The sequence below is a fragment of the Eublepharis macularius genome, chromosome 10 (genome assembly GCF_028583425.1).
Source record: "Eublepharis macularius isolate TG4126 chromosome 10, MPM_Emac_v1.0, whole genome shotgun sequence".
NCBI classification, from domain to species: domain Eukaryota; kingdom Metazoa; phylum Chordata; class Lepidosauria; order Squamata; family Eublepharidae; genus Eublepharis; species Eublepharis macularius.
In genome coordinates this window covers 81,118,548-81,145,976 of record NC_072799.1, presented here as the reverse complement: position 1 = coordinate 81,145,976, position 27,429 = coordinate 81,118,548, and the positions used below count along the sequence as shown (strand labels likewise).

The 27,429-nt window shown below is 42.6% G+C and overlaps 1 protein-coding gene across 1 annotated transcript in view; it reads left to right on the top strand.

The window, feature by feature from the left end:
- The first annotated feature begins 3,460 nt into the window (after positions 1-3,460).
- The window catches only part of LOC129336663 (cytochrome P450 4V2), a 35,713-nt gene continuing 11,744 nt past the window's right edge, over positions 3,461-27,429 (top strand). The window contains exons 1-5 of the mRNA XM_054989930.1: positions 3,461-3,707; positions 13,507-13,619; positions 18,937-19,022; positions 20,723-20,913; positions 21,897-21,966. Of these exons, the coding sequence (XP_054845905.1) occupies positions 3,497-3,707; positions 13,507-13,619; positions 18,937-19,022; positions 20,723-20,913; positions 21,897-21,966 (671 nt within the window). The 5' untranslated portion in view covers positions 3,461-3,496. The remainder of the gene's footprint in view (positions 3,708-13,506; positions 13,620-18,936; positions 19,023-20,722; positions 20,914-21,896; positions 21,967-27,429) is intronic.

Genomic DNA, 27,429 nt, shown 5'->3' with positions numbered 1-27,429 from the left:
TATGGCACAAAAAACAGATATAGGTGAAAAAGAATAAAAACCATTACTTTATACTTAAATATTTCCATCAGCATAAATATGAGAGAGAAAACCCACCATCCATGGGAGTATCACAAAACTGATCAAGATTACAACCAGAGAAGCGGGTAGAGGTGTAGCCACTTGCAATGGGTTGGCTAATTCCATTCAGAGACTGGTTGCATCTAGAGCTCCATCCACCCATTTCTTAGAAATCATTTCTTTTCAAACATGTTCATTGTGTTATGTTCTTTTAAAAGCATGTTCATTTGAATGTTCAATGTGCTATGCATAACCTGCCATATCAATACGGCACATCACTTCCACGCCAGCCGTTGTTCCCTGAGTTACTTTTGACAACGTGTGGTGCGCAACAGAGCTGTCATGTACGGGGTAAGTCTGACTCTCCTACCACATCATGCTCTTACATCCACTCCTTGCCTCAATGCTGTATGTCCCGGCTCTTGATTTCTCACATCCTCGGTATTTTAAAAAATCCTCCCTCCCCGCCACCCTCATAATCCTACATTGCAATCTGTGCTTTTTATATTTGTAGCTGTCACAAATCCTCAGGCAATTGCTACAGTAGTGAGTGCTTCAGTTTGTGTGTGCCTGTGTGTCTTTTCTTTCTGGGCCATCGATGCTAAGCACATATAGTTGCCGGGTGTGTGTGTATGGAGGGGGACAGTAGGCCCCTCAATAGGCTATAGTGCCAGGAGTCCACCTTTCCAAGTAGCCATTTTCTTCAGGGCAACTGATCTCTGTGGTCTGGAGATCATCTGCAATTCCTGGAGATCTCCAGCCACCACCTGGAAGCTGGCAACCCTAGTGCAGCTTTTGTGCTGGGGAGCAGTCCACTTATCTTTGGACCTTCTCCTGCTGACAGACTCCTTCTCCCTGACAAAAGAGCAGCAACAGCAGACAGAAAGGAATGCATCTGAACTAATTGCAGCCTCAATCATATAAATAATAATTGCTTCTCATCACATGTGGAGTAGATTTCTTAACGCCTTTAAGGAGCTTGGTAAAATGGATGGCAAAAGTGTTTGTGCCCGGCACAACCACGGCCCTCCCCTGTGATGCCAGCTTGGAATCAGGAGGTAAATTTTTGCTTTCTCACCCATGCCGTCTAATAGCCTCACCACCAACAACTGTGTGTCATACATTTTGGACAAGGCGGCTGCCATCGTGCAAAAGCTAATACCCCTCCCCCGCATTCGAATGGCTTCTCTTAGAATAATAGAACATCATTTTATAATCCCAATACCAGTCCAGCCCAATTTGGCAATGCAAAGCATCCAGAAGAAGGGAGGAGGCATGTAACAGCCGCGCTTGATATAAATCAGTGCTACTGAAGAACAAGTAGCAAACCACAAAGCTTGTTATTGTTCTAATGCAATATATATAACATCCAGGCTGTCTTAAGCCCCGTCGCCTCTCACTACAAAAAACCATCACTAGACCTCCACCCTCGCTGCTCCTGCTATGTGAATGGTTTTTATCATATTTTGTAATCCGCCTTGAGTGAGAAAGGTGGACTATAAATAACAGGGTTGTCCTTTAATAAATGTCTGTGGCCCTGACCTGGAGAGCCTTGATCTCATCAGATCTCAGAAGCTAAGCAGGGTCAGCCTTGGTGAGTAATTGGATGGGGCACCTCCAATGAAGACGAGGGTTGCGGAGGCAGGCAATGGCAAACCACCTCTGTTTGTCTCTTGCCAGAAAAACCCTGCCAGGGGTCGCCATAAAAGCTATGGCTTGAGGGCAGGATTTCATTTAAGCCCTGACCTGGATAGGCCAGGAGGGCCTGATCAGATCTCAGAAGCTAAGCAGGGTTGGCCTTGGTTAGTAGTCCTTGGTTAGTAATCAGATGGGAGACATCCAGGGCTTTTTTTCAGCAGGAACGTGGTGGAATGGAGTTCCGGAACCTCTTGAAAATGGTCACATGGCTGGTGGCCCCGCCCCCTGACCTCCAGACAGAGGGGAGTTGAGATTGCCCTCCGCGCAGTGGCACAGAGGGCAATCTAAACTCCCCTGTCTGGAGATCAGGGGGCAGGGCCACCGACCATGTGACCATTTTTGCAGAGGGCGATTTAAACTTTTAAAAACTCCCCCCTTGATTCAAAGTGACATCATTGTGCGGTCCTGAGTTCCACCACTGAGTTCCACCACCTCTTTTCCCAGAAAAAAAGCCCTGAAGACCTCCAACAAAGACAAGGGTTGAAGGGGCAGGCAATGGCAAACCACCTCTGTTCAACTCTTGCCCTGAACCCCACCCCCAGGGTTGCTATAAATCAGCTATGACTTAAGGGCAGTATTTTGTAAGCCCTTACCTGGATAGCCTGATCTAGTCAGATTTCAAAAGCTAAACAGGGTCAGCATTGGTTAGTAATTGGATGGGAGACCTCCAACAAACACCAGGGTGGGCTGCAGAGGTGGGCAATGGTCTCTTGCCAGGAAAACCCTGCTAGTTTGGTGTAGTGGTTAAGAGTGCTGGGACTCTAATCTGGAGTACCCGATTTGATTCCCCACTACTCCACTTGAAGCCTGCTGGGTGACCTTGAGTCAGTCACAGCTTCTAGCTCTCTCAACCCCACCCAACTCACAGGGTGTTTTCTTGTAGGGATAAGAAGAAGAAACTTTGTAAACCACTCTGAGTGGGCATTAAGTTGTCCTGAAGGGCGGTATATAAATCGAATGCTGTGATTATTATTGTGTATTTTTTTTTATTTACCTTCAATTTCTATTCCGCCCTCCCTGAACTGGCAGGCTCCGGGCTGATTACATTCTATAAAACAGCACATTAATAACAACGGATTTAAAATTTTAAAATTGAACAACAATATAAAAACAGCACAAGAGGAGTATTTAAAAGTACAAGGAGTAATCAGTGTATCAATTTCAGTCCGCCCCCAACCCACCATATTAAGATTCCTTGGGCAGCTGGTTAAAAGAAAGGTCGGCGGTGGCTGCCTCTAGCCGGGAGGGCCTCCGCCTCTGTTTGGCCGGGGGCTTTATTGCCCTAAGTCAGCTCTGACTTGAGGGCAGGGCTTCCTTTCCCAACCGTCTAGGAAATGCAAACGTGTCTCTTCCCCTTTAAAAGACGGACGAGAGGAAGTCAAAAGCGAAACCAAGCGGCGGCTGAAAAAGGCCAGTTTCCTCTTCGTTGCCGCCGGGAGGCGACTCTCGGCCGCGCTTCGCCTTTGCAAGCAGCGAGCGCTGCGAGGGTCGCCGGCCAGGACGGGCCTCGGGGGACGCGGCCGCCGCCCGCCCTTCGCGCGCTTCCCTCGCCCGTGCAGCCCGAGAAGGCGCGCCGGACCCCGCCGCCCCCCGGGCCGCCCGCCCCCTCGCGCCCGCCCGCGGGCCAGCCCCCTCGCGCCGGTCCCTGCCTCCTCTCGCGGTCTCCGCCCTCGCCGGCGGCCCAAGCCCAGCGCTCCCGGGAGGCGCGCCTGCCGCGCTCCTGGGCGCCCCGTCCGCGATGGAGCTCCTGCGGCAGGTCTCGGCGGGCGGCCGCCTGGTCTACTGGGGCGCGGGCGCGGCCGCCTTGCTGGCCACGCTGCTGGCCGCCTCCGCCTGCCGCCTGCTGCTCCGCTACTTTCGGAAGTGGCAGGACCTGAAGCCCGTCCCGGGGATCAGCCCCTGCTACCCCTTGCTGGGCAACGTCCTGCTCTTCGAGCGCGCCGGGGAAGGTAAAGCCGGCCGGCCGCGCGTCTCCGGTGCTCCCTTCGCACCCGTCGCGGCCTCAGATACGCGCCCGTTTAATGCTTCGCAGAGAGGGGCGGGCGGGTTGCCAACTTTCCAAGGAGCGGACTGTGCCTGTGCATTGGGGCGTGGGGGGTGGGGGGGGAGAAGAGGCAGCCCTTTCCCCCCATGGACTTGTTCCTATACGCAAAGCGACTTGATGCTCCAAATCCGGGATTCTCTGTGAAAGGCGTAAGAAGGAAGCGAGTCTCCCCAAACTTTAGCTTCCCCGGGCGCTTCTGAGGCCGGCGAGATTCTGCGGCTTTGCAGGTGGAAGAGCTGGGGCCAAGGCGCGGGAGAGCCCCCAGACCCGAGACACTTTGTGTTCTTTGGCCCAGAAACCAGCTTAAAACTGTCATTTGGCAATTTCCCCCGTGGTGTTTGACACCTCTGCATCATAATTATAGTGTAAGAGGCAGCGGACCCACAAGCATTCAGTTTGGTGTGGTGGGTAAATCTGGAGAGCCTGGTTTGAATCCCGGCTCCTCCACTTGAAGCCAGCTGGGTGACCTTGGATCAGTTGCAGCTCTCTCAGAGCTCTCTCAGTCCCTCCCACTTCACAGGGTGATTGTTGTAAGGATAATAATGACATACTTTGTAAACCACTCTGAGTGGTTACTAAGTTGTCCTGAAGGGTGGTATATAAATCAAATGTTATTATTAAGGACATTTTCTCTCCCCCCCCCCATTCTATTCCTTCCCTGAAAGGCCCCATAATCTCTCCCCTTTTCGTGCTTCGTTCTTACCTTTCCACCCAACCTAAGTTTATCCCCCTCCCTCCAGCTCCTTCCCTCCTGCAGCAGCCGGCTCCTGGACAAATTCTGCATAGTTCCTGTTGCTGGGCTGGGCCCAATTAGATGGTGCTGGCTGCCAGGCCCAGTTGTGCAGTGGGGAACCAGCAAGGAGGTGGGGGGGCTCACTTTCCCCTATATCTGTCTCCCCACACTATTTCCCCTTTTCTTCATACGGACAGCCCCAATATCCTCACCTTTCCCTGCTTTTTCTCCATTCTACCCACCAACCTACCATTTATTTACCCCCATCTTTGGCTATATGTATTGCCTGTTTATTTCGTTTATACCCTGCCTTTCTCCCCAGTGTGGAACCAAAGCTGCTTACACCATTCTCCTCTCCATTTTATTCTCATGACAACTCCGTCAGGTAGGTTAGGCTGAGAGTATGTGACTTGTCCAAGGTCACCCAGTAAGTTTCAAGAGCAGAATGGGGATTTGAACCTGGACCTCCCAGATACTAGTCTGAAACTCTAACCACCACCCTTCTGGCTTTCATAGGGTGGCTGCTGTTGAACAGTGGCAAGCAGCCATGTCCAGGTGACATAGAAGGTCACCGGGTGGTTGATGGCGGGCCTGGCTTCAATGGGTCCCATCTTAATAGCTAAAACAACCCTAGAAAGGCCTTTCTCCCTTGCCTTTTACTGATATAATTGAATTCTTGAAGGCTGGCAATATTATTGTGGTTGCCAAGCAACAACCACTGAGAAAATTAGTTTCTTAAAGTCATAGGTGCTGCTTCTAGTATATTGGGGGTGGTCACCACATTTTTTTATTTTTTGTTTACATTTCAGATTTTTGTGAAACGGGGGGCTTTTCACAAGTTTGTGGAAATATATGGCTTGTCTGTTCATAGTTGTAGTCTTCCAATTTAAGTGTTCACCAATGGGGCCATGTTGAAGATTAGATATATTAATAAAATAATATTGGTGTGTATAGTTAATAAAGTTTAAATAGTTAACTCTATTATAGTGTGTATAGTTAAGCAGAGTTAATAATCTGAGCACTCCAATGTGGGTAATTAAGGGGCTGTGACCTACCGCATCTTTTTGTGTGAATGTTTGAATGCGTACTTCAGATTGTTTACCATTCACCTCCTTTTAACCTCACCCCCATCATACTTTCCAAAGATCTGTTGGGTGAAGTGGGGCCTCCTAACCAGTTAGGATCAACATATTATTTGGTATGCTTCTATTATAATCTTTGATTTTGGGATATCCATTTAAAAGTACATCGTAGCCACTAAAAAGTGTATACACCATAACTGTGCTGCCATTGACTGCCTCCAGTCATAGACTGAAATACTTTACCGTCACTCCTTTACCTACCTTCCTTGGTGGCTACAAATGCCAGTTATTGCTTCAAAAGCTTCAGGAATATAACATTTATTTCTGAAATGTTAGAACAATAAAGAGAATTCAGTGGTAAAGCTTTTATTGAACTGTATTTTAGGTGCTGTACATGAGAGTATACTCCCCCATGTTAAAACACCCACACCTCCTTATATGTTCAAAACTAGCATAACCCGGGCTTTCCCCTGGTAGGGTATTTTTGGATGTACAGGGCAGTTTTTATTTCCTTTGCTGGAGAGAAATCCAGACTTGCAAACTGCAGTACTGGAAAACTATTTTTTTAATACTGATTTTTTTTTCTGGTCTTGAACTTTGGCTTTTGAGAAACAGATTGTTTTCCTCACTTGCGGCATATCTGATCAACTGCACTTAGTTCACTCTTGCTGTCGGATTATGGAATAAATTCATGCTGATGAAAGAACACCTGCTTACCTCAAATAATATGATCTTGAAGAACAGCACTGTGAAGGTAGATTCGAATCCCTCAGTCTAGCCATAAATGTAGAGGAGGGAGAGAAACTGTCCGTCATCATGTTTAGTCTCCTTGGTTCTGAGAATCATAGAATCACAGGGTTGAAAGGTACCTCTAGGGTCATCTAGCCCAACCTGTGCAAAATTTAGGAAATTCCCAAATACCACCCCCCCTCCCTACACACACAGTGACCCTTACTCCATGCCCAGAAGATGGCAGTACTCCATCAGGATCCCTAGCCAAACTAGCCTGGGGAAAGTTGCTACCTGACCCCAAGGTTGCGATCAGCATTACCCTAGGCATGTAAGAAGGACCACAAGAACTAAGTACTGATGTAACCCATTCTGCCCTCCCACAAATGATCTGCCTAGGTTCATAGAATCAGCATTGCTGTCAGATGGCCATCTAGCCTCTGCTTAAAAACCTCCAAAGAAGGAGAGCCCCCTACTTGGGCTCAGGATTCTGAAAAGCTTTGTAACACCTAACAGTGGGAGGGGTAAGATCGTTTTCCGATAAGATACAGAAAAAGAGGAACAGGAAGCACCGTCCCGTTGCCCATCCGGTGCCCAATTTTAATAATGTCCCATATGGCTCCTAGTTGCCAAGTTCAATATGTGTTTATGCAGAACATAAAGCCCCACAGTGTTCAGTGTAGCCAGGGGTGGTGCCAGGGTTTCTGGCACCTGCAGCTGCTCCTACATGCGCATGGATGGAGTGTGCGCACGCCCCTGGACTGCATGATGACATCACTGCGTGTGACATCACAGACACATAGGTCTGTGTTCTTAGTTCTTTATGACTATAAAATGCCTGCAGACACAAATTACTATGATGAGCTGTGACCAGTGATTAATAGAATGACACAGGAAGTTGTGGGTTTAAATCTCATTTTGGCCCAGACTAACTAACTGTCCTTAATCCAGTCAGTATTGCCATTTCCTCCATCTGCAATACCAGGATAATCATCCATTAGGTTTGTTGTGCTAATAGAGGTTACACGATAGTTACGTGAAGATCTCTCTGGGGAATGAGAAGAGTTTCAAAACAGAAGCTGCAGAAGTCACTTGAGGAAAAGGAAAGCACCTACGTGAAGTACTTTGAGAGTGAGGCAAATTGTTATGGCCAGAATCCTTAAAAGGATATTTACCTAATCCTCAAAAATAAAACAGGAGTCCAGTGGCACCTTAGAGACTAACACGTAAGCTGTTGTGATCTAGAACTCACTTCAACATATCTATGAAGTGTACATTTATGCAGTTGATATATTTTATTAAAGACTGCAAACAAGACAAGGGGAATGTTTCAAAAGGAGGCAAGTTGAAAACAAGATCCAGTCAAGGGAGAGATCAGAGTAGGTAAGGACCACACCCAAATGCTGATAAGTATGCAAAGTAGGATTAATATAAAATCTAAGCTAGGAAATGTGGGATGAAGGCTAAGATCCAATTAGAAAGTTATAACAACAACATTCAATGTATATACCGCCCTTATGACTTAACACCCACTCAGAGCGGTTTAGAAAGTATGTTATTATTACCCCCACAACAATCACCCTGTAAGGTTGGTGGAGCTGAGAAAGCTCTGAGAGAGCTGTGACTGACCCAAGGTCACCCAGCTGGCTTCAAGTGGAGGAGTGGGGAATCAAACCCGGCTCTCCAGATTAGAGTCCTGCGCTCTTAACCACCACATCAGAGCGTAGTGTAGTTACAAAGGAATAGATTAACATTTGTACAGAATGCGAATGTGAGAAATTTGCACCTATAGTGAGTGAGAAATCTGCCATCCTTGTTCGGATGGGAGATACTATTTACTTTATTCATAAATCCTAGTTCATAATTTTTGTGTGTGTGTGTGTGTGTGTAGATTTTTCTGCAGCAGAATAACATGGCCACTCGCCTGCAACTACCATCTCTAACATAAGTTGCATAATTTCTTTTTCACCTGATAAACTTTTTCTGCAGGGTTGAATGATACAAGGTTATAATATGCTACTGTGTTGCTTAGGCTTATTAGAAGTCTGAGACACAGTCCCTTCGTAAAGTTCATTATAGCCGTTATAGTTCCAAAGACTCAAAATGCAAATTATTCCCTTTTCATTATACTTCAAAGCTTCATGATTCCAGGGTAAGCTCACTGTTTTTAATGGCTACTTTTTCACTGGCCGTTAGAAACCTCAAAGTAACAATTCATTATCTTTGTCTGGAAAGAGTTGGGCGGTCAGAGAGCTGTCTAAAACTTCCCATCATGGCAGAAAAAAAGGTTGCAGAGATTGAAATCAGTAAGGACGGGGGACTGCTGTACAGAAAAGCTGCAGGTCAACTAAGATAGTAAAAAAAAAATCAACTCTGAAGTTTTAGCAATATTTTAGACTAGACATAGGCTGCTTCCACACACGTTGGATAATCCACTTTCAATACTCTTTAGTGAACATTTGAAACTGATTTTCCATGTGTGGAACAAAAAATCCACTTCAAAAGGATTGCAAAAGTGCATTGAAAGTGCATTATTCAACGTGTGTGGAAATGGCCACTGACATACAACTGTTTTAACATCCGTGATTTGTAACCATTTATTTTTAAAATTCATTTAAGAGTGTGAACTGAACTTTCAGTTTAAAAAATTCTTCCTCTCACACACTCTAAGACATGTATTGTATACCCACTGGTACAACTGAATGTCACCGTATGGGTTGAAGAATAAACATATAATCAGTGTGTTATGCTACTGTTCCATTAGTGCCAATAGATGTAATCTTCCAAGATTAGCATGTCAAAGAGATTTCCCTTCATCATTTGGAGAGGTTTGATCTTGCAGAAACCAGAGACTGATAGGTTTCGACCTCTTCCTCAGTAATTTCTGATGAAAGGAAATGTCCGTCTATCAGAGATACGGAAAGAAGTTCCTCTCTTGTTCCCCAGGATCTTCCAACAGACTGCATGATGGGGATCTGGTGCCCATAAGACAAATATGGGGTGAGAAAGCTGTACATCACCCAGTGTGTTCCAGCATGCCTCTGTTGATTGAAGTGAGCCAGTTGCAACTCCAGGAGTTTTTAGGATGCTGGGCAAGAATCTCTTAAGGAGGTTCCCTCAAAATGGAAGAGGTGTAGCACACAAAATGAGAATTCTGTCCTGCTGCACTGACCTTTCTGAATGCACCTTGCAAATGGAGAAAGGCAGAGCTTTGGGGGCAGTGGGCCATTGTCTGTGTAGGGACGCAGGAAAATGCCCATGTTACTCACTTTTGGCAGCAGTACAAAGTTTGTAATAGACTGAGCTCTCTGGATTACCTGCAACACTTAGAACCAGGGCTTTTTTTCAGCTGGAACGCGGGGGAACAGAGTTCCGGAACCTCTTGAAAATGGTCACATGGCTGGTGGCCCCGCCCCCTGATCTCCAGACAGAGGGGAGTTTAGATTGCCCTCAGCTGAGTAGCGCGGAGGGCAATCTAAACTCCCCTCTGTCTGGAGATCAGGGGGCGGGGCCACCAACCATGTGACCATTTTCTCCGAGGGCAACCCACTGAGTTCTACCACCTCTTTTCCCAGAAAAAAGCCCTGCTTAGAACCTTATTATATATGTAGGCCTGCCGTATTCTAGTCTCGACTCTCTTATCTACATGGTATGAAGTTTATGTTTATCATTACCTTAATCAGCTACAGTGATCTCTTAGGTAAGCATGGTGAATGTCACAGTGCCAATAAACACAATCTGAAGTTTATTCATGATATATTACAAATAACTGTGAGGTCATCTCTGAAGGCTCTCCCTTCTCCATTATCGTACTCGATATAGCCACTGTGCAGATGTTCACTTGGAAGTATGAAGTTATGTATTTATTTCCATCGTTTATAGTCTGCCTTTCTCACAGTGACTCAAGACAGGTTACACAGCGTAAGTTAGTACAGTCAGTTGCAAGAATGTTTCAATAAACAAAGTAATAGTGTATTTTATAAATACAAATTTGCAAAGATTTAAAACTAGCAGAAATCCAATACAGAGAGATGAAGAAACAGAGCATTAGCAATTCTAATTCTGACTTATTAAACAACATAGAACTAGCCTGTAGGATCATACTTAAAGCAACAGGTAGTACATAATAGTAGAGTCCAATAGCACCTTTAAGACTAACCAACCTTATTGTAGCATACACTTTCGAGAACCACAGGCCTCCATGCATCTGATGAAGAGAGCTGTGGTTCTCGAAAGCTTAAGCTACAATAAAGTTGGTTAGTCTTAAAGGTGCTACTGGACACTTTACTAATTTGCAACTACAGACTAACACGGCTAACTCCTCTGGAGGTAGTACATAGTAGTAAAGTCTATGGTCCGTATCTCTTTACTGATGTGTCCCTCTGAGACCACTTCCTTACAGTATAGCCCTCCTATCTGAGTAAGAAGCCTTCTTGAATAATACAAGTTTGCGTCATTTGTGGAAGGCCAGGAGCTTTCTGGACCTCTTCAGGTAGGCTGTTCCAGAGGGCAGAGGACACCATGGAGAATGCATAGGTATGGGCAGCTGTTCATTTTGCCCATGTGCAAGGTGGCATCTGTAGAAGGCCCTGTTCAGATGAGTGAAGTTGCTGTGGTGGAACAGAGGGTGAGAGGTGGTCCCATAGATATGCTGGACCAAGGAGAGCTTGGTATGTGATAGCCAATACCTTGAATTGAGCGCAGCAACTTATAGGTAGCTAGTGGCGTGACCAGAGAATGGGAATAATATTTATGCTTCTCCTACATTCTGATAATTGAGCTGCAGCATTCTGCACCGCTGGAGTCTCTGAGTTAACCAGGAGGGGAGACCCGTGTACCGTGCATTACAGTAGTCAAGCCTCAATGATACCATTAGGTGTGGAAAGGAGATCAGGCTTGCTTCTGTTGTCTCCAGCTTCCAAGTGTTCAAGCTGTCAGTTGTGATCACGTCAGTTCATTACTCACAAACGGTATCTTCTGCGCAAATGAAGCCTTTGTGTGATTTATATTCCATCCATCAACTAGATGGTGACTAATTTAAAATCAGATCCAAATCACTACAGAATATCAATAAAATAAAATATTAGCATGGGGGGGTCAAACATGGCACCCTCCCTCCACAATTAACAATTAAGACAACCATTAACTCCAGTAAAACACAGGACAAAGAAAAAAATGTACAAGTCGAGATAAAAAAAACATGCAAGACCTATTTAATCCACCTGGAGTCTCAGTGAGAAAGGCGCACTATAAATGACATAAATAAATAAAAATAGGACAGCATTTACAAACAAAGTATCAATGCTCAGAGTTCCTCAAATGATATACAACAAAGGGCAGGAGAAGAGGGGGGGGGAATCAAATGCCTGATAAATGTGTTTACAAGATTTGAAAGGTTTGAGGCCGGGCATAGTTGAGCGAATTCCACACAAGGATTACTGGGACAGAGAAGGCCCCGCTCCTCATGCTGATATTTCAATTTGTGCATTTTAAGGCCACTTTTCTTCCAGGAGAGAACTAAAAAAGTTCCAAATTACTTATTTACCCAGAGAACTAGTGTCAGTCCCTGGCAGGTAGACCCCTCAAGCCCATCCACAGTGAACACACGATGGTTCCAGCAGAAATAGCTTTATTAGAATCTGTGCAGTTCAGGTCTGTACTCCATCATGGAGTCTGGCAGAAGTGACAATTCAATCAAGCAGTCTCTGTTATAGATGATTTTCCCACGCTCCAAATGACAGTTAAAGTTTTGGCGCGCAAGTCTGCAAGAGTCTTGTGAGAATCTATTTAGTTATGACTAAATAACTAAACTTGGTACGGCAAGGCTACAAGTGACGAATGACACAGGTTGGACACTTGCCAGCTTCCCTCAAGTTTTGATGGGAAATGTAGGCAGCTTGGTGGAATGTTGGACAAGTGACAGTTGAAAAGTCCATTGGACAGCAGTCGGAGAGCCAAGCTGCAAGACCAGGATGCCTACATTTCCCATCAAAACTTGAGGGAGGCTGACAAGTGTCCAACCTGTGTCATTTTTCACTTGTAGCCTGGCCCGTAGGGATGTATACATCTCAGGTATACAATAGAATGTTCCCAGCATCTGGGAATAGCAGTGAAGGCTGGCATCTAGACACACCAAGGTCATGGCTAGCCGAGACTTGCATATTTCTCAAAGATAACTGAGGAGGCCCGTTCTGGGTCCTAAAGAAGAAACATCTGCAATATGGTTATGAATGAGCAGAGAAAGTACACATCACTAGTAGTTAGTAATCAATCAGTATAGCTTCAGCATATTGTGGCACAAGCAATACAACAAACAAACAAAGAACTATGGCATGGATGCACACAGACATGACAACCAGCAGGTATGGGCAGCCTGATCCCCTCCTTGCGAATATTTCTGTGTATTCGCAAGTAAGTGTCTGTATAGGACAACAGAAAAGTAGCAAAATACATACTTGAGAGGTAATAGAACCAAGACATGACTCTTAGGAATGGAACTATGAGAATGGCCAGATTGGTGTAGTGGTTAAGAGTGTGGGACTCTAATCTGGAGAGCCGAGTTTGATTCCCCACTCCTCCACTTGAAGCCAGCTGGGTGAGAGAGCTCTCTGGAGTTCTTTCAGCCCCACCCACCTCACAGGGTGATTGTTATGGGGATAATAATAACATACCTTGTAAACCACTCTGAGTGGGCATTAAGTTGTCCTGAAGGGTGGTATATAAATCGAATGTTGTTGTTGTTGTTATAGGACTAAAACGAGATAGAAACAAATCAATACATGTTTTCTGGTACTGTGACACTCTTTATGAATAATCAGTATGCAATAATCATGTCTTCATCTGGAAAAGGAGATAAAAAACATTACCTTAATATCTACAGTTAATTTATATTTTCTGACTGCAAGCTTGAAATGGTTATCAGGCAGCCTTCAGGCTGTCAAACTACGTAGAGATTGTATGTTAAAGTATATTGTATGTATGTTTGTATGTTAAGGTATGCGTTTGGACAAAGGCATGTTAAGGTATGCGTTTGGACAAAGGCATGTTAAGGTATGCGTTTGGACAAAGGCATGTTAAGGTATGCGTTTGGACAAAGTAGCTGTTTTGAGGTCCTTGGGTTTCTCGTTTGGATTCATTTAGATAGCGTGTATGTCTTCCAGCTTTCTACAAACAACTGCTGCACTTCTCTAATGAATTCCGGAATATCCCACTGATGAAGCTGTGGATAGGACCATTGCCATTTCTGGTCTTATATCATGCAGAAACTGTCGAGGTGAGTTTCTCTGTCAGTCCTTAATAGATATGCAGTGGGGTTCTAAACGTGTTTACTTATAAGAAAGCCCAATTAAAAGAATTTAGTATTAAAGCCTTAACTGCGCAAAGCACAAGAATATCATAAAATGTGTGAGCCCTTGGTATAGCAACCAACATCTGTGATTTTCTTTTCCCTGTAGTTGTATATAAAAATTATTTCCATCTCTTTCATTCAACTGGTTTGGGCCTCTCCCAGCAGTTTGGATAACAAAGTACCACATTAAAAAAGAAAAGAAAGAAATCTCAATGAGAATTCAGCCAGCTGCTCTTTCAAGACAGGTTTCTTGCACCCATGGTGGGGCTGAGATTATTTAGTGGGTCACACAGCATGATTTCCATTTTTGTTTTCTTATGAAAAAGCTTTGCATAATACATTAAGGCCAACCTTTTTCAGCCTGCAGGCACCTTTAAAATTCTGACTCAGGGTGGTGGGCACAAAATGGCTGCCACGAGAGGCAGAGTCAACCACAAAATGGCTGTCAAAGGAAGTGGAGCCAACCGCAAAATGTCAGAGAGTAAGGTTATTAATAACTGATAGTGGCTTTTCAACATTTCAGGCAAAAGCTCTGCTTTTTAAAATGAACATGTTGTTTAAAATATTTTTTGAACTCACAAAATAAGTATACATATCGAGATAGCTAAGATACCCTCATCTGGCAGTGGCAGTCTATGTCTTCATTTTGCAGGCATCTACTGCACTTATGCAAAGGGGAAAAAATGCTACTTTTCTCTCATGAGCTTACCATTTTTAACCTGCACTATTACTTGTAACAACACAGTTGGTGCTGAAGGGCTGGTGGGTTCCTTGTGGGAACTCCATTTAAAAGTGCCACAGGACCTGCTTCAGATCAGAACCATGGTGTGTGTGTGTGTAGGGGGGGGATTTCTGCCCTTATCACAAAATGAAATGGTACCCATGGGCACTAATGTTGCCATTGTCTACCCCATCATCACCATGTTTCAGAATAGACCTTTCCTCTCGCATGCCTTATTTTGCTTACTGCAGATAGGTCTTGACCACCAGTCGCTATGCATTTCTTAGAACAGAATATGACCACCAGTTCAGGGCAGAGAACTTCTCCTAGGTGCTCTTTGGGCTTGGAAAAATGAAGCAGGGAGAAGGCAGGAGCCCCTTCTCCTCCTAACCCAAACAGGCCACCCCAGCACTTTTAAATGGAGTTCCCGCTGGGAACTCACATCTGCGCTATGGCTGCAGGTCTTATGGTGGACTTGTGTAAGTTGGCCCGAAGAGGTAAACAAGTTGAACAACTATACGGGAAAGCTAGGACACTAGACACTGTTCTTCTCACTATTAGGGAACTGCATAATCCCAAGTAAGCAGTTTGACTTAAGTACAGTATTAAAAAGGGGGGGGGGGAAAGTCATTAGGGTAAAAATCCAATGAGAGGTAGAGGCTGTTCAGCACACAGAGACCTGCATTGTGATTTTTGGTCTGCCAGTTAGAAGATGTGGGTGTGTGCTTGGTTTAGTGAAGCCCGTGGCTCTCAGTGAACGAGTTTCCACCCTTGAGGCGAAGGTTGCCAACTTGGAGGAGTTGAAAGGAGCAGAAAAGTATGCTGATGAGACTTTGAGTGATTTATTAGAGGCATCCTGCTCACCTGGTGAGAGCTCCTCTGTTGTCCAGGAGAATGAGGGTGAGGGAGTGAGGAAAGTGTCAGGCTGAATAGAGAGAAAATGATTCCCCGTAAGACATCTATTTGTGACATAGCAGGCCAGCATCCTCTCAAGTTGATACCCCTGTGGGGATCGGGGGTGGGGGGAGCTATTGGTAGTGGGGATTCAACCCCATTAGGAACTTGAAGAGATTATTCTGTGATGGGTGTTCTGAATGGCACCGGGGCTGGTTGTGACAAAGGTTGCAAAGATGACACCGTCCTTGGACAGACTGATACATGGTGCATGAAAAGGTCCAAGGAGTATCAAATGTGTCAGCAACGGTTATATCGGGACATGTGGTCATAGAGTCCTGGCGGAAAAATTCAAGATTAAAGTCTACTGGGAGCAGTGGTTACGGTCTTATCAAATAGAGCTTTTTATGTGAGTGGGAGATTTTCCTAAAAGTCAAACTCAACCACATTTAATTTTAGGAAAGGAAATTTCTAAAAAAATGAGGAGATGAACATGATAAGCATATGGATAAAACAGTAAGACAAAAAATAAGATTTTTTTTAATATACTGGGAGCAGGAAGCCAGCCATGGAGATGGTAGGGCCTATACCTGACAAAGGGGTGAGATTTCTAAAAGAAGATGGAATAATTGGGGCAGAACTGAATCAATTCTTTGCTTTGCTTGATGCAAGATAAAGTTTGTTGTTGTAGATTTTGGCAATGTATCAAGATGAAGTTCTTGGACTGATTAGAATTAAAAATGAACAAATAACTGACTTGAATGACATCTAGCCAAGGGTTCTTAAGGAAATCAAATATGAAGTGGTTAATCTTTGAGCAACGATACTCAACTTGCTGCTAGCATTCCCGGAGAACTGAAAAATAATTATTACAGGACAGTCAGCCTAATTTATGTTTCAGGGAGATTGATGCACACTGTTACTAAAAATAAAATTACTGAGTACATGGAGAAATAAGCCCTGCAGAGAAAGAGTAAGCATGGCTCCATGACGACTAGCCTTCAGATGTAGAATACCAGGGCACTGTTTCACTGTGATACAGTGCTCTCAGGGATAACCCAGGATGTTGTAGCCATTTTACTGCAAGGTATTCTCTTGTTCTAAAAAATGCTGCGGGGACCCAGTTCTGCTCACGACTGTGGCAGTAGGAGGGGTTCCTGTTTGTCCCTGTCTTTCAAGAGCCAGGGGGTCGGGCTCTTGAAAAATGGAGCAGAGGGAGACATGAGCTCCTCCCCCTACACCATGGTCCTGAGCAGGATTGGGCCCTTGTGACCTTTTCAGAGCTAGAGAATTGCTGTGGTAATATGGTAGTGGCGTTCCCAGGGGCACTGTGGAGCCCTCGGCATTGATGGGAAGGCTTTGCCTCCATGTCTGTCCTGCTTGTAGGCCTTTTCGGTTACATCTGGTTGGCACTGTGTGAAACTGGATGCTGGAGTAGACAGGTTGTTGATCAGATCCGGAGCAGCTGCTTTTATTTATACCCTGGAAACGTCCACTTGAGCCCCAGAACCGCAAATAACAGGCAACAATCCTAGGCATGTTCTCCTAGGCGTAAGTCTTCTGAAACTCGTTTGCGCATGAGTGAATATGCTGATAATTGGGCTGTTAATTGGTGCTGGGTAACCTGGATTGTTTGGATAAGGCTCCCCCCTTTTCTTGGAACGGATTCCATATTTAAATAATTTTGCTGTATCTGAACCCGTATCCTGCTGATATACACGTATTTTCAAAGAAAAAGAGACAGACATGGTTTATCCTGTGCTTGTGCTGTATAAAACTTTGAACTTCAGTTCGTGTTATCAGCATAACAGTTGCCCTTAATGCAGATGTCATGTCATGTTAATGATCCACTAGTTTCAAAGCTTCAGTTTAGTGCTATTTGAGTGTGTGTGTAATTGTCAAGAATTCAATCAATTTGCATTGATTGCATTTTAATAATAAAAAAGCAGGTAGAATTCTGTGCTGGATTTTGACATGCACGATTGCTTTTTTACAAATGACTGAAGTCACTTGAAAAAAGCCAGGATGCTTCCGCTGCAAACAGATCTTTAAACCTGCAGTGCAGCAGGCATTTAATTCTTAACTTCTTTTATAGTTTGCCTTCCTCACTGAAACTCAAGATGGATTGTACACTTAATGATGGTGTAGTAAGAGCAATAGAATAGATATGAGAAATAAAAAACTGGTTTATAAAATTAGCGAATGTACTAGAAACAGTAATACATACAAAAAGCAGATTTACAAAACTGAAGAATGATGCAACAAAAAGAGTAAAATATATACAACAAGCATGCAGTTCTTCTGCTTATTCATTCCACAGTCCTGTCACATGTCCCTTTCTTACCTGCCGTGTGAATTTATCTAGTGATCACCTTGCTGTTGAAGGTGAGACATGGATGACAGGACTTGGGAATGAGTAAGAAGGAGAAGCTGTTCAGCCCCTAAGCAGAGGTGGTGCTGATATTATATGAGTTGTTTCCAGTGCTTTCCAGGGATCAGCCCCCAGTGATTTCTAGCATTAGTGATGTAATAAAAAAAGAAGGATGCTTCTGAGATGTGTAACATACTTTTCTAGAAACATAGTGTTGGAAGGAATCCCCAAGGGTCATCTAGTCCAACCTCCTGTACAATACAGGAAATTCCCCCTCACCCCTATCTTTCCCCTCACCTTCCCCAGTGATCCCTGCTCTATGCCCAGAAGAAGGCAAAAAACTTCCAGGATCCCTTCCTAACCCCAAAGTGGTGATTGGCATTAACCTGGGCATATAAGAAAGGGCTGCAAGAGTCCAGCCCTGGCTAATCCCTTCATGCCCTCCCTCTCCTGATCTGCCTACATTTATACTGAGTCATAGTATCATGATTGCTGTCAGGTGGCCATCTAGCCTCTTCTTGAGTACCTCCAGGGAAGGAGAGCCCAACACCTCCCAAGGAACTGAGGAACATTGTCAGGATTCGTCCTGGGCGCAGCTGTGCCAGATGCCGGGGTGCCTGACTCTGGCTCTGGGGTGTTTTCTGGGATACTGCGGGATCCCGCTTTGTGGAAGGAGGGGAGGTATACCTCACCCTTACCCCCTCTCAGTCCATGTCAGGGAGGAATACACGTGAGTCTGTTCACTTGCCAGGCAAGTGTAATTCGTCACTTGTAGCTTGGCTCTAACAGAACATAATATATAGTTTTAAAAACAGTGAATAAATTAAGGAAAAAGTTATACAGATTGTAGAATTACAGTTCTGTTGCCAGTGCAGAATATTGTGGAGTGGGGGGGAGGGGGTTTGCACAGCATACTTACTTATTTAGGAGATTTCTGTGCTACCTTTCTGGAGCCCTGCTCGAGGCAGCTTACAATTAAAACAATAAATTATCAGTATAAAAACAGACACCTATCATTGTATCCATTGTCGAGATTCTGAAGAGATGGTAAAGGAATGCTAAATAATATATCTTTGTATTTTTCTCTTTTAAAGTCACTTTGAAGAATTAATGGTCTGCTAATCTTAAAAAAAGCTCCTTGAAATAAAAACCAGTGTGTTTAGTTAGCAGGCTGTTAATGCAAAATGGAATGGATAGTGAAGAAACGGCTAATGCCTCCTTCGCTCAGATGTTATGTTGTTTTCATCCACTGGCAGGTGGTTCTGAGCAGCTCGAAACATATTGACAAATCCTATCCCTACAAGTTTCTCCACCCCTGGCTGGGCACAGGACTTCTAACAAGGTAATATTACATGTTAATGATAATGATAATGATAAACAACTGAAACAAAGGCTGAATACAAGAAGAAACAGTTTGAGAATAGATTAAATGGCTGGAAGAACAAACCCTTACATGGACAACATCTAAAGAACATTGAAGGAAAAAATGGCAACAGCCTAACTTGGGCATGGCTGAAGATGGGTACAGTCAAGAAAGAAACTGAAGGTCTGATCTTTGCAGCACAAGAACAAGCATTGCAAACGAATGTTATGAGAGCCAAAATTCAGAAAATCAATGAAAATCCAAAATGCTGACTTTGCCAGGAAAAAGATGAAACTGTGCCCCATCTTATTTGTGAACGCAGCAAAATTGCACAGACGGATTACAAAGCTAGACATGCCAGGGTTGCAAAGTGGATTAATTGATTATTGAGTAAAAAGTATAATCTGTCAATATCTAAGAATTCATGGGAACATCAGGTGGAAAAGGTGCTAGAAAATGATCAAGTCAAGATCTTGTGGGATTTTAGAATCCAAACTGATTGACACCTTTAATACAATACACCAGACATAACAGTTGTGGAAAATCGTAAAGTTTGGATAATAGACATTGCAATTCTGGGGGATGCCAGAGTCAAAGAAAAAGAACAAGAAAAAATGATTAAATATAGAGATCTGGAAATAGAAACTACCTGACTATGGATGAAGAATACAACAGTAGTCCCCATTATCAGGGCACTGGGAACTATTTTGAAAAATTTCGCAACTTAAATGGAAAAACTGCAGCTTTCTGATGTAACACCTACAGAACTGCAAAAGACAGCGTTACTTGGAACAGCGTTCCTATTACACCGATACCTGGCTGATACATAGGTCTCTGGTGGAAACTTGTATCAGCTTAGTAAGACCAATCAATGATAACATGCAATCTTTATTTATTATTGATTATGTTGCGTGTAACTCAAATAACAACAACCTCCTACTTGTTTACTGCCCTTCAGGGCAACTTAATGCGACACTCAGAGCGGTTTACAAAATGTGTTATTCTCCTCACTACAATCACCCTGTGAGGTGGGTGGGACTGAGAGAGCTCTGAGAGAGCTGTGACTGACCCAAGGTCATCCAGCTGTCTTCATGTGGAGGAGTGGGGAATCAAACCCGGCTCTCCAAATTAGAGTCCTGCTGCTCTTAACCACTACACCAAACTAGAACTTGGGCAGCCAGCGTGCACTGTCCTCAAAGTGAAATAGAAGGGAGTGGACATGAGAATGCTGGCCGTGCCCCCATCTACGTGTGACTACCAGCTCACAAGTCTACGTGTGTAGGAAGTGTATGCATATCAGATCCCTCCTTGTAATGAGGAATATTTGGGAAAATGAGGTTCCAAATCAAATGGAGAGAGCCTATATGTTCCATGTATACAGTCTGTAAGGAGAAGATACAGGGGTAAAAGCCAGGATGCTGAGCTTTGGACTGGATGTTCTGGGCTGAAAGCTGTAGCAGTAAATAGGTTGGAGGTTAGATAAATGTGATCTGTTGCTGGCCAATCCAGTAAGCCGAAAATCCATGGGTTATAAAGTTGGTAAATAGACCTGAGACAGACAGAATAATGTGTCTCGCAGTTATTAGTCAGGTTTCTTGAAGACCAGATCTATTATATCACAGTAATCTTTACCAGTCGCATCAAATCTCAGGGATTATTTTAAAATCTCTCTTTTGCAGTTCTGGAAGCAAATGGCGGACCAGAAGAAAGATGTTAACTCCCACCTTCCATTTCACCATCTTAGCAGACTTCCTAGAAGTGATGAATGAACAAGCCAGTATTCTTGTTGAGAAACTTGAAAAACATGTGGACAAAGAGCCCTTTGATTGCTTTTTATACATTACTTTGTGCACTCTTGATATAATCTGTGGTAAATACTGCTCAATTCTTATTAGTTGCTATGGAAATGATGTAATAATAAAATATCTAAACATTTTTAGCTCATGTTATAATAGAGAATAATAACATTCAATTTATAGATGCAGAGGAGTTAGCTGTGTTAGTCTGTGGTAGCAAAATCAAAAAGAGTCCAGTAGCACCTTTAAGACTAACCAATTTTATTGTAGCATAAGCTTTCGAGAATCAAGTTCTCTTGATATAATATAATATAATATAATATAATATAATATAATATAATATAATATAATATAATATAATATAATATAATATAATATAATATAATATAATATAATATAATATAATATAATATAATATAATATAATATAATATAATAGAATCAAGAGAACTTGATTCTCGAAAGCTTATGCTACAATAAAATTGGTTAGTCTTAAAGGTGCTACTGGACTGTTTTTGATTCAATTTATATTCCACCTTCAGGACAACTTAACGCCAACTCAGAGAGGTTTTACAAAGTATGTTATTATTATCCTCACAACAATCACTCTGTGAAGTGGGTGGGGCTGAGGGAGCTCTGAGAGAGCTGGGACCGACCCAAGGTCACCCAGCTGGCTTCAAGCGGAGGAGTGGGGAATCAAACTTGGCTCTCCAGATTAGAGTCCTGCTGCTCTTAACACTACACCAAAAGATGTTACTTTTCATTGATCTATTTTGTTTCTGTTCAGCGATTCCTTTTGGCCATGGTATGTACAAGAAATTTTAAATCTGATCTGAGAATGGGGGAAAGAATCAGCTACATTCAGACCAGAATGTGGAAATAGATCAGAGAAAAAGAAGTGGCTAATTCTTGAATATGTGTGTGGCTTCTGCAATTTAACCAGCAGTTAGAAAAAGAAGCAGTCACCTATAAACAAATGGATAGGAACAGCTCATTTTCAGTGTATAGGTAGGTGATTATTTTGCTAATTTGTCTCTCTTTCTCTTTCCTATTTCTAGAAACTGCTATGGGAAAGAACGTAGGCGCCCAAAACAATAAGGACTCAGAATATGTTCAGTCTGTCTATAGGTATGTAGAACTATGAATATTTGTTCCTCTGAAATCCTAGGCCCATGTCCTATGGGGAGCAGGATTTTCCTACCTCCTCCTCTTCTGCAGCCCTCTGTGTTTGCTGTAATTTCGTTCCTGAGGGTCACTGGACCTTCATGAAGAGCATGGAGGCAAAAGAAGGACCTGCAGTGGCAGGGAAGAATAGATAGAAATTCCTCTTCCCCATCATTGTAGTCAGGACAGAAGACATAAGTTAGAACACAAGCTGCTATAATAATAATAATAATAATAATAATAATAATAATAATAATAATAATAATAGATTTATATACCGCCCTTCAGGACAACTTAATGCCCACTCAGAGCAGTTTACAAAGTATGCCATTATTATCCCCACAACAAAACACCCTGTGAGGTGGGTGGGGCTGAGAGAGCTCCAGAGAGCTGTGACTAGTCCAAGGTCACCCAGCTGGCTTCAAGTGGAGGAGTGGGGAATCAAACCCAGCTCTCCAGATTAGAGTCTCGCACTCTTAACGACTACACCAAACTGGCTCTCTGGTCAGTTGTGCTGAAGAGCCACTTGGAAAGGAGCGGGAGTAGTTGTGCAAGCTAAATGTTCTTCTCATCTCACAAGACACCAGCCAGCAATCTTCTTTCTACACACCGCTTTCACTATTGTGTTGGCAACTATGCATTTAAGTCCATGTGCCCGAATGAGCTTTGGGCCTGTCTTGCAAGCAGTTTCTCAAGTCTCTTGCCTTGAAAACACCAGAAGTGGTTGTCATAAGTCAGCTTTGACTTGATGGCACCTTCCTCCACCACCTTCTTTCCAAAGGTAGTTACGGGTGCTGGGAATGTGGGGAGGTGGGTGGGGGGTGGATAGGGTGTTTTTTACAGGTCTACTAGGCTACAAGTTATGTTTTCCCCAGGGGGTGAGGCCTTGTCAGCAATGTAATGAAGTTGCCAGCAATGCGCTGACATAATTCCCAGTGTGCAAGAAGAGTGACATGAGTGAGACAAGATGCTTCCTGCTCCCCCACATTCTCTAACAAAAACTATGGGAAAGACTGTAGAAAACCATTGCCAAGAGGGTCTCCCCAAAAATTTAAACTGTATACAAAATCCAATAGTGTCTGCTTACTGCTAAATCACCCTTCTAACATCATATATAAATCACTGCCACTTGAAAAAATTGTTTTTATCTATCACAGTGAATACTTTAACCAATACACAGTCTACTTAAACCAATACACAGTCAATGAATGTAGAACTACATGTGGAATTACATATGTACAAATCAATACAAAACAATGTCTCTCTGTCTACATCCACCAGTAGTCCATAATACGTTCTCAACTCCAAAGAATGTTCCAACCTGATAGTAAACATTCAAGACGGAGAGAATTGCCGTCACACTGGCTCCAGACTAGTTCTATGCCTAGAAATGAATTGAAACACAAAGCCCCTGAGAAAGCTTTATCACGTGAAACAAAAATTGCTAGCGTTTTGTTGGGCTGGGAACAGCGTCCTCCTTGTTACTCCAGGGGAGAGATTGCAACTTGGAACACATCGACTATTGTGGAGGCAAGGACGCGGATTTGCACAGCACAACAGCACTTTCATTACTTCTTCCCCACCTGAAGGAGGACTTCCCCACATTCCCTGCCATTTCCCCCTATATTTCTCCATTTTCAGTGGGGATGGGAAGTGCGCACTGGTCACAGGGGATCCCCTTCCACTAGCAGGAACTTAGTAAGCTTGATATGAGCCTTACTTTGCACCATGCAGGATAACCCCAAGTGTGAACTGGGCCTCTCCGTGAGTGGGATAAAGATGTGAAGGCCCAGAGAAATTCAGGGGAAATCCCCCCGTAAGACTTTTTAAAAAAACTGTTGATTTACAAATTTTATTTAAGCTATAAACAGTAAACATAAAAGATAAAAAACACAACAATCTAAAAAAACCACACTAATGATACATAGAAACATGAAATAACAAACAAGACAAGCAGCTAATGATAATAAAAAGAAAATACAGTTTAGAAAGATAAGAAAAAGACAAAAACTAAACTACAAAGAGTTCTGATTTTCTCCACAACAACTATATATTATTTTCAAAGTTTTGCTTATTCTCTTTTTTCTATTTTTCATGATTCTTACTCTATGAATCCAGATATCATCAAATCATTATTATCTATTTCATTTCTTTCTTTCTTTCTTTCTTGCTCTACTCTTCTGACCTATAAGTCTTAAGTAGCAACAGAAAATATGAGGAAGAAAGTAAGAATTCAGGCCAGAGAAAGTTAGTCCACAAACTACAAAAGGAGTGATTTCTTATAAGTTGTCCGAATTCCCATGGCCTGAACTAAAAAGTTAGCTAAAATGAGTAAATTTTCCACTCTTGAGTCTGTTAGTAACTTAGGGAGTAAAATATTGGGTGTAAAATCTGCCCAATGTAATGTCAGGGGTTTGATCCATTTCTGTCTCACCTTGTTGTACCATGGGCGTTCAAATAAAACATGGGTTACAGTTTCGATAACACCCAGACCACAGCCACAATATTTGTTTGGAAAAGCTACACCCAGAATGCGGTCTTTAGAGACTGCAGAGGGTAGCGCTTTTAGACTTAAAAGCATAATTGCTCATCTATATTTAGGGACTGTTAAGCCAAACAAATATGTTGGAGTTGTAAAACTTCCCATATAAAGGGAAGAACAAACTCTCCTAGCTCTATAGATGGTGCTGTTCATATCTATCTTCAAAATTAATTCCTTAATGGTTTTACAAGCTGAAGACCATCCTAGAGCAGTGATTACATCCTCTGTACATTATAAAATATTCAGTTTTCCTTCAATTGCTTGGCTCCATGCACTAGAATAGTTCTCATGCTTTAAGTAAAACAATAAGCTATTGTTCTCTGAGAACATTACTTTAAGTTTCATGTTCAGAGCCAAAATCCAAGCTCTGGCTTCAGTAGAATGCTGGCCCAATTCTAGTCTGAGGGCGGGACCCGCCACAAACTTCGGTATTCCACAGATCTGGTGTAAAAAGTGGATTAGTGGTCGATCTATAGTTATTATCTATTTCATATAAAAAGTCAATAAATTGTTTCCATTCAGCCAAAAATGTAGATGTCTTTTCTCTCATCATCAGTGAAGTAAGTTTTGCCATCGCCATTGCAAACTCAAGTTTGGTCCCAGAAGACTTTTTAAAGTTTTTCTGATGGAATAGTTGGGACAATTAGGAGAGTACTGGAAAAACCTATGAAATGTTTTCTCTTTTAGAATGAGTAAAATGCTTCTCAAAACAAGTTTTTTCACCTGCAAAATGTACAGGATGAAAAAGGTCCAAGGGCTTTTTCAATTTTTCCAGTGGGGGAACGTTGGGAAAACCTCCTGATTTTTTCCCCGTTGGGAATTATTGAAATGAAAAACTGCTTTTACTCAAATTATGTTGTATGAAAAATTTTATGTAACACAATCTACAGCTTTAGCTGTGTATACTGTAAACAAATAACATTTTCAAGGTTTTGGGGGGTTTAAATGTAAATAATTTTGGCAACAATGTGCTATACTGTATTTAACGAAAATACATTGTTAAAGAGTTCAATGTTTTTAATATTAATAAGTTAATATCCAGATATTCTGGTACTTTGGCCTATTGTAACAGTATGAGAGTGTTTCTGTCCAAATAGTACACTTTCTTCTGTTTATTGCTGAATTCATTTTCTACTTTCTACTTCTATTTTTTCCTACATAGATAGCAAAAAATTAAGATACATGCAGGTTTTCTCAAGTATGTGTGTATACTTGCATTTTTTCTTATAGAAAATGAAAACATTGATACTTTTATGTTCCATAAATAGGTCAAATAATGCCATTTTATATTTATTTATGTCATTTATAGTCCACTTTTCTCACTGAGCCCTGTGGCGCAGAGTGGTAAGCTGCAGTACTGCAGCCCAAGCTCTGCTCACGACCTGAGTTCGATCCTGGTGGAAGCCGGGTTCAGGTAGCCGGCTCAAGGTTGACTCAGCCTTCCATCCTTCTGAGGTCAGTAAAACGAGTACCCAGTTTCCTGGGGGTAAAGTGTAGATGACTGGGGAAGGCAATGGCAAACCACCCCATAACAAAAAGTCTGCCAAGAATATGTGATGCGACGTCCCCCCATGGGTCAGTAATGACTCGGTGCTTGCACAGGGGACTGCCTTTACCTTTTTTTCTCACTGAGACTCAAGGCAGATTACACAGTGTGAGATTAGTACGGTCAACTAACTAAGTAAGTTTAAAATAAACTAAGTTTAAAATGATGCATTTCATATTGCTAAATCAATTAAAGAAGTTTAGGTTTGACAGGAAAGCAGGTATTGCATATATTTTAGTTTCCCCCTAAATTTCTATTTTTTCCCAGAAATTCTTTTTTCTTTCCCATGGCTTCAAAACTTCTGTAAACTTCTGTAGAGGATGCTCAGATGTCCAGAGAGGTGCAGGCCACTTCATATTTTTGAGGTCCCTAGCCCTAATAAAAAATTTTAAATGATGGTACATGAAAATAAAATAAAGTGCTAAAGAGAGTGACAGAATGTTTATTAGTTAATGTTTGCCAAGTCACGACTCTTACTGGCTGCCATGATTTGCATGGAGAGCCTGGTTCACAGTGATGAAGATCTGCAAGTCCCCCCCCCCCCCCGCCCCGGCACATTTGCAGTCTGAAGTAAGTATAAAGAGAATTTTCCACATGGATACCCATTTAATCAGAAGTTTAGTTTGCATGATTTCCTTTCCATTCTTTAAAAAAAATTAATTTTTAAACAATGAAATAAAGGCAAAAAAAATCAGAATAATGAAACTACATGTTTCCCTTCTCCATCCCTAAACATACTTAAGATACTTTATGTTTTGTATTTTATAGTCAACATTATATTCAATCTTATTATGTTTAGCATGTTAGCATGCAACTTAACTATTTAGCTCAGCAATTGATCTATTTTAATATTACTTATATTAAGTTCTCTTTAGTTTATAGCTGCATTTTCAAAAAGAATTTTCCATTTTTCTTGAAATTATTGATTTGGTCTTTTATGCATATAAGAATTTTGCCATTAAGGCACATTCATACAATTTATTCATCCAATCAGTTATATCTGGACAGGATTCTACCTTCCATTTTGTTGCATACACTACTCTCGCCACTGTCACCGTATATTTAAAAAGTTTGCTATGCTCTTTCATTATGTTGCTTGGTAAAATATTTAATAACTAGAAATAAAGCCCGTTGTGGGGGAAAGTACAATGGGCTCTAGAAAGGGGAGAGCAGGCAGGCAGGCATTCCCTCCTCCTCCATCATTGATCCCAGCTGGTGAAGGAGGGGGGTGGGCATTGCCACCTGATCAAGACCTGATCTCAGCAACATGAAGGGGTGGTGGGCTTTGCTACCTGCTGCACAGCTGATACAGGCTGGGTAAAGGGGGGCAGGCATTGCC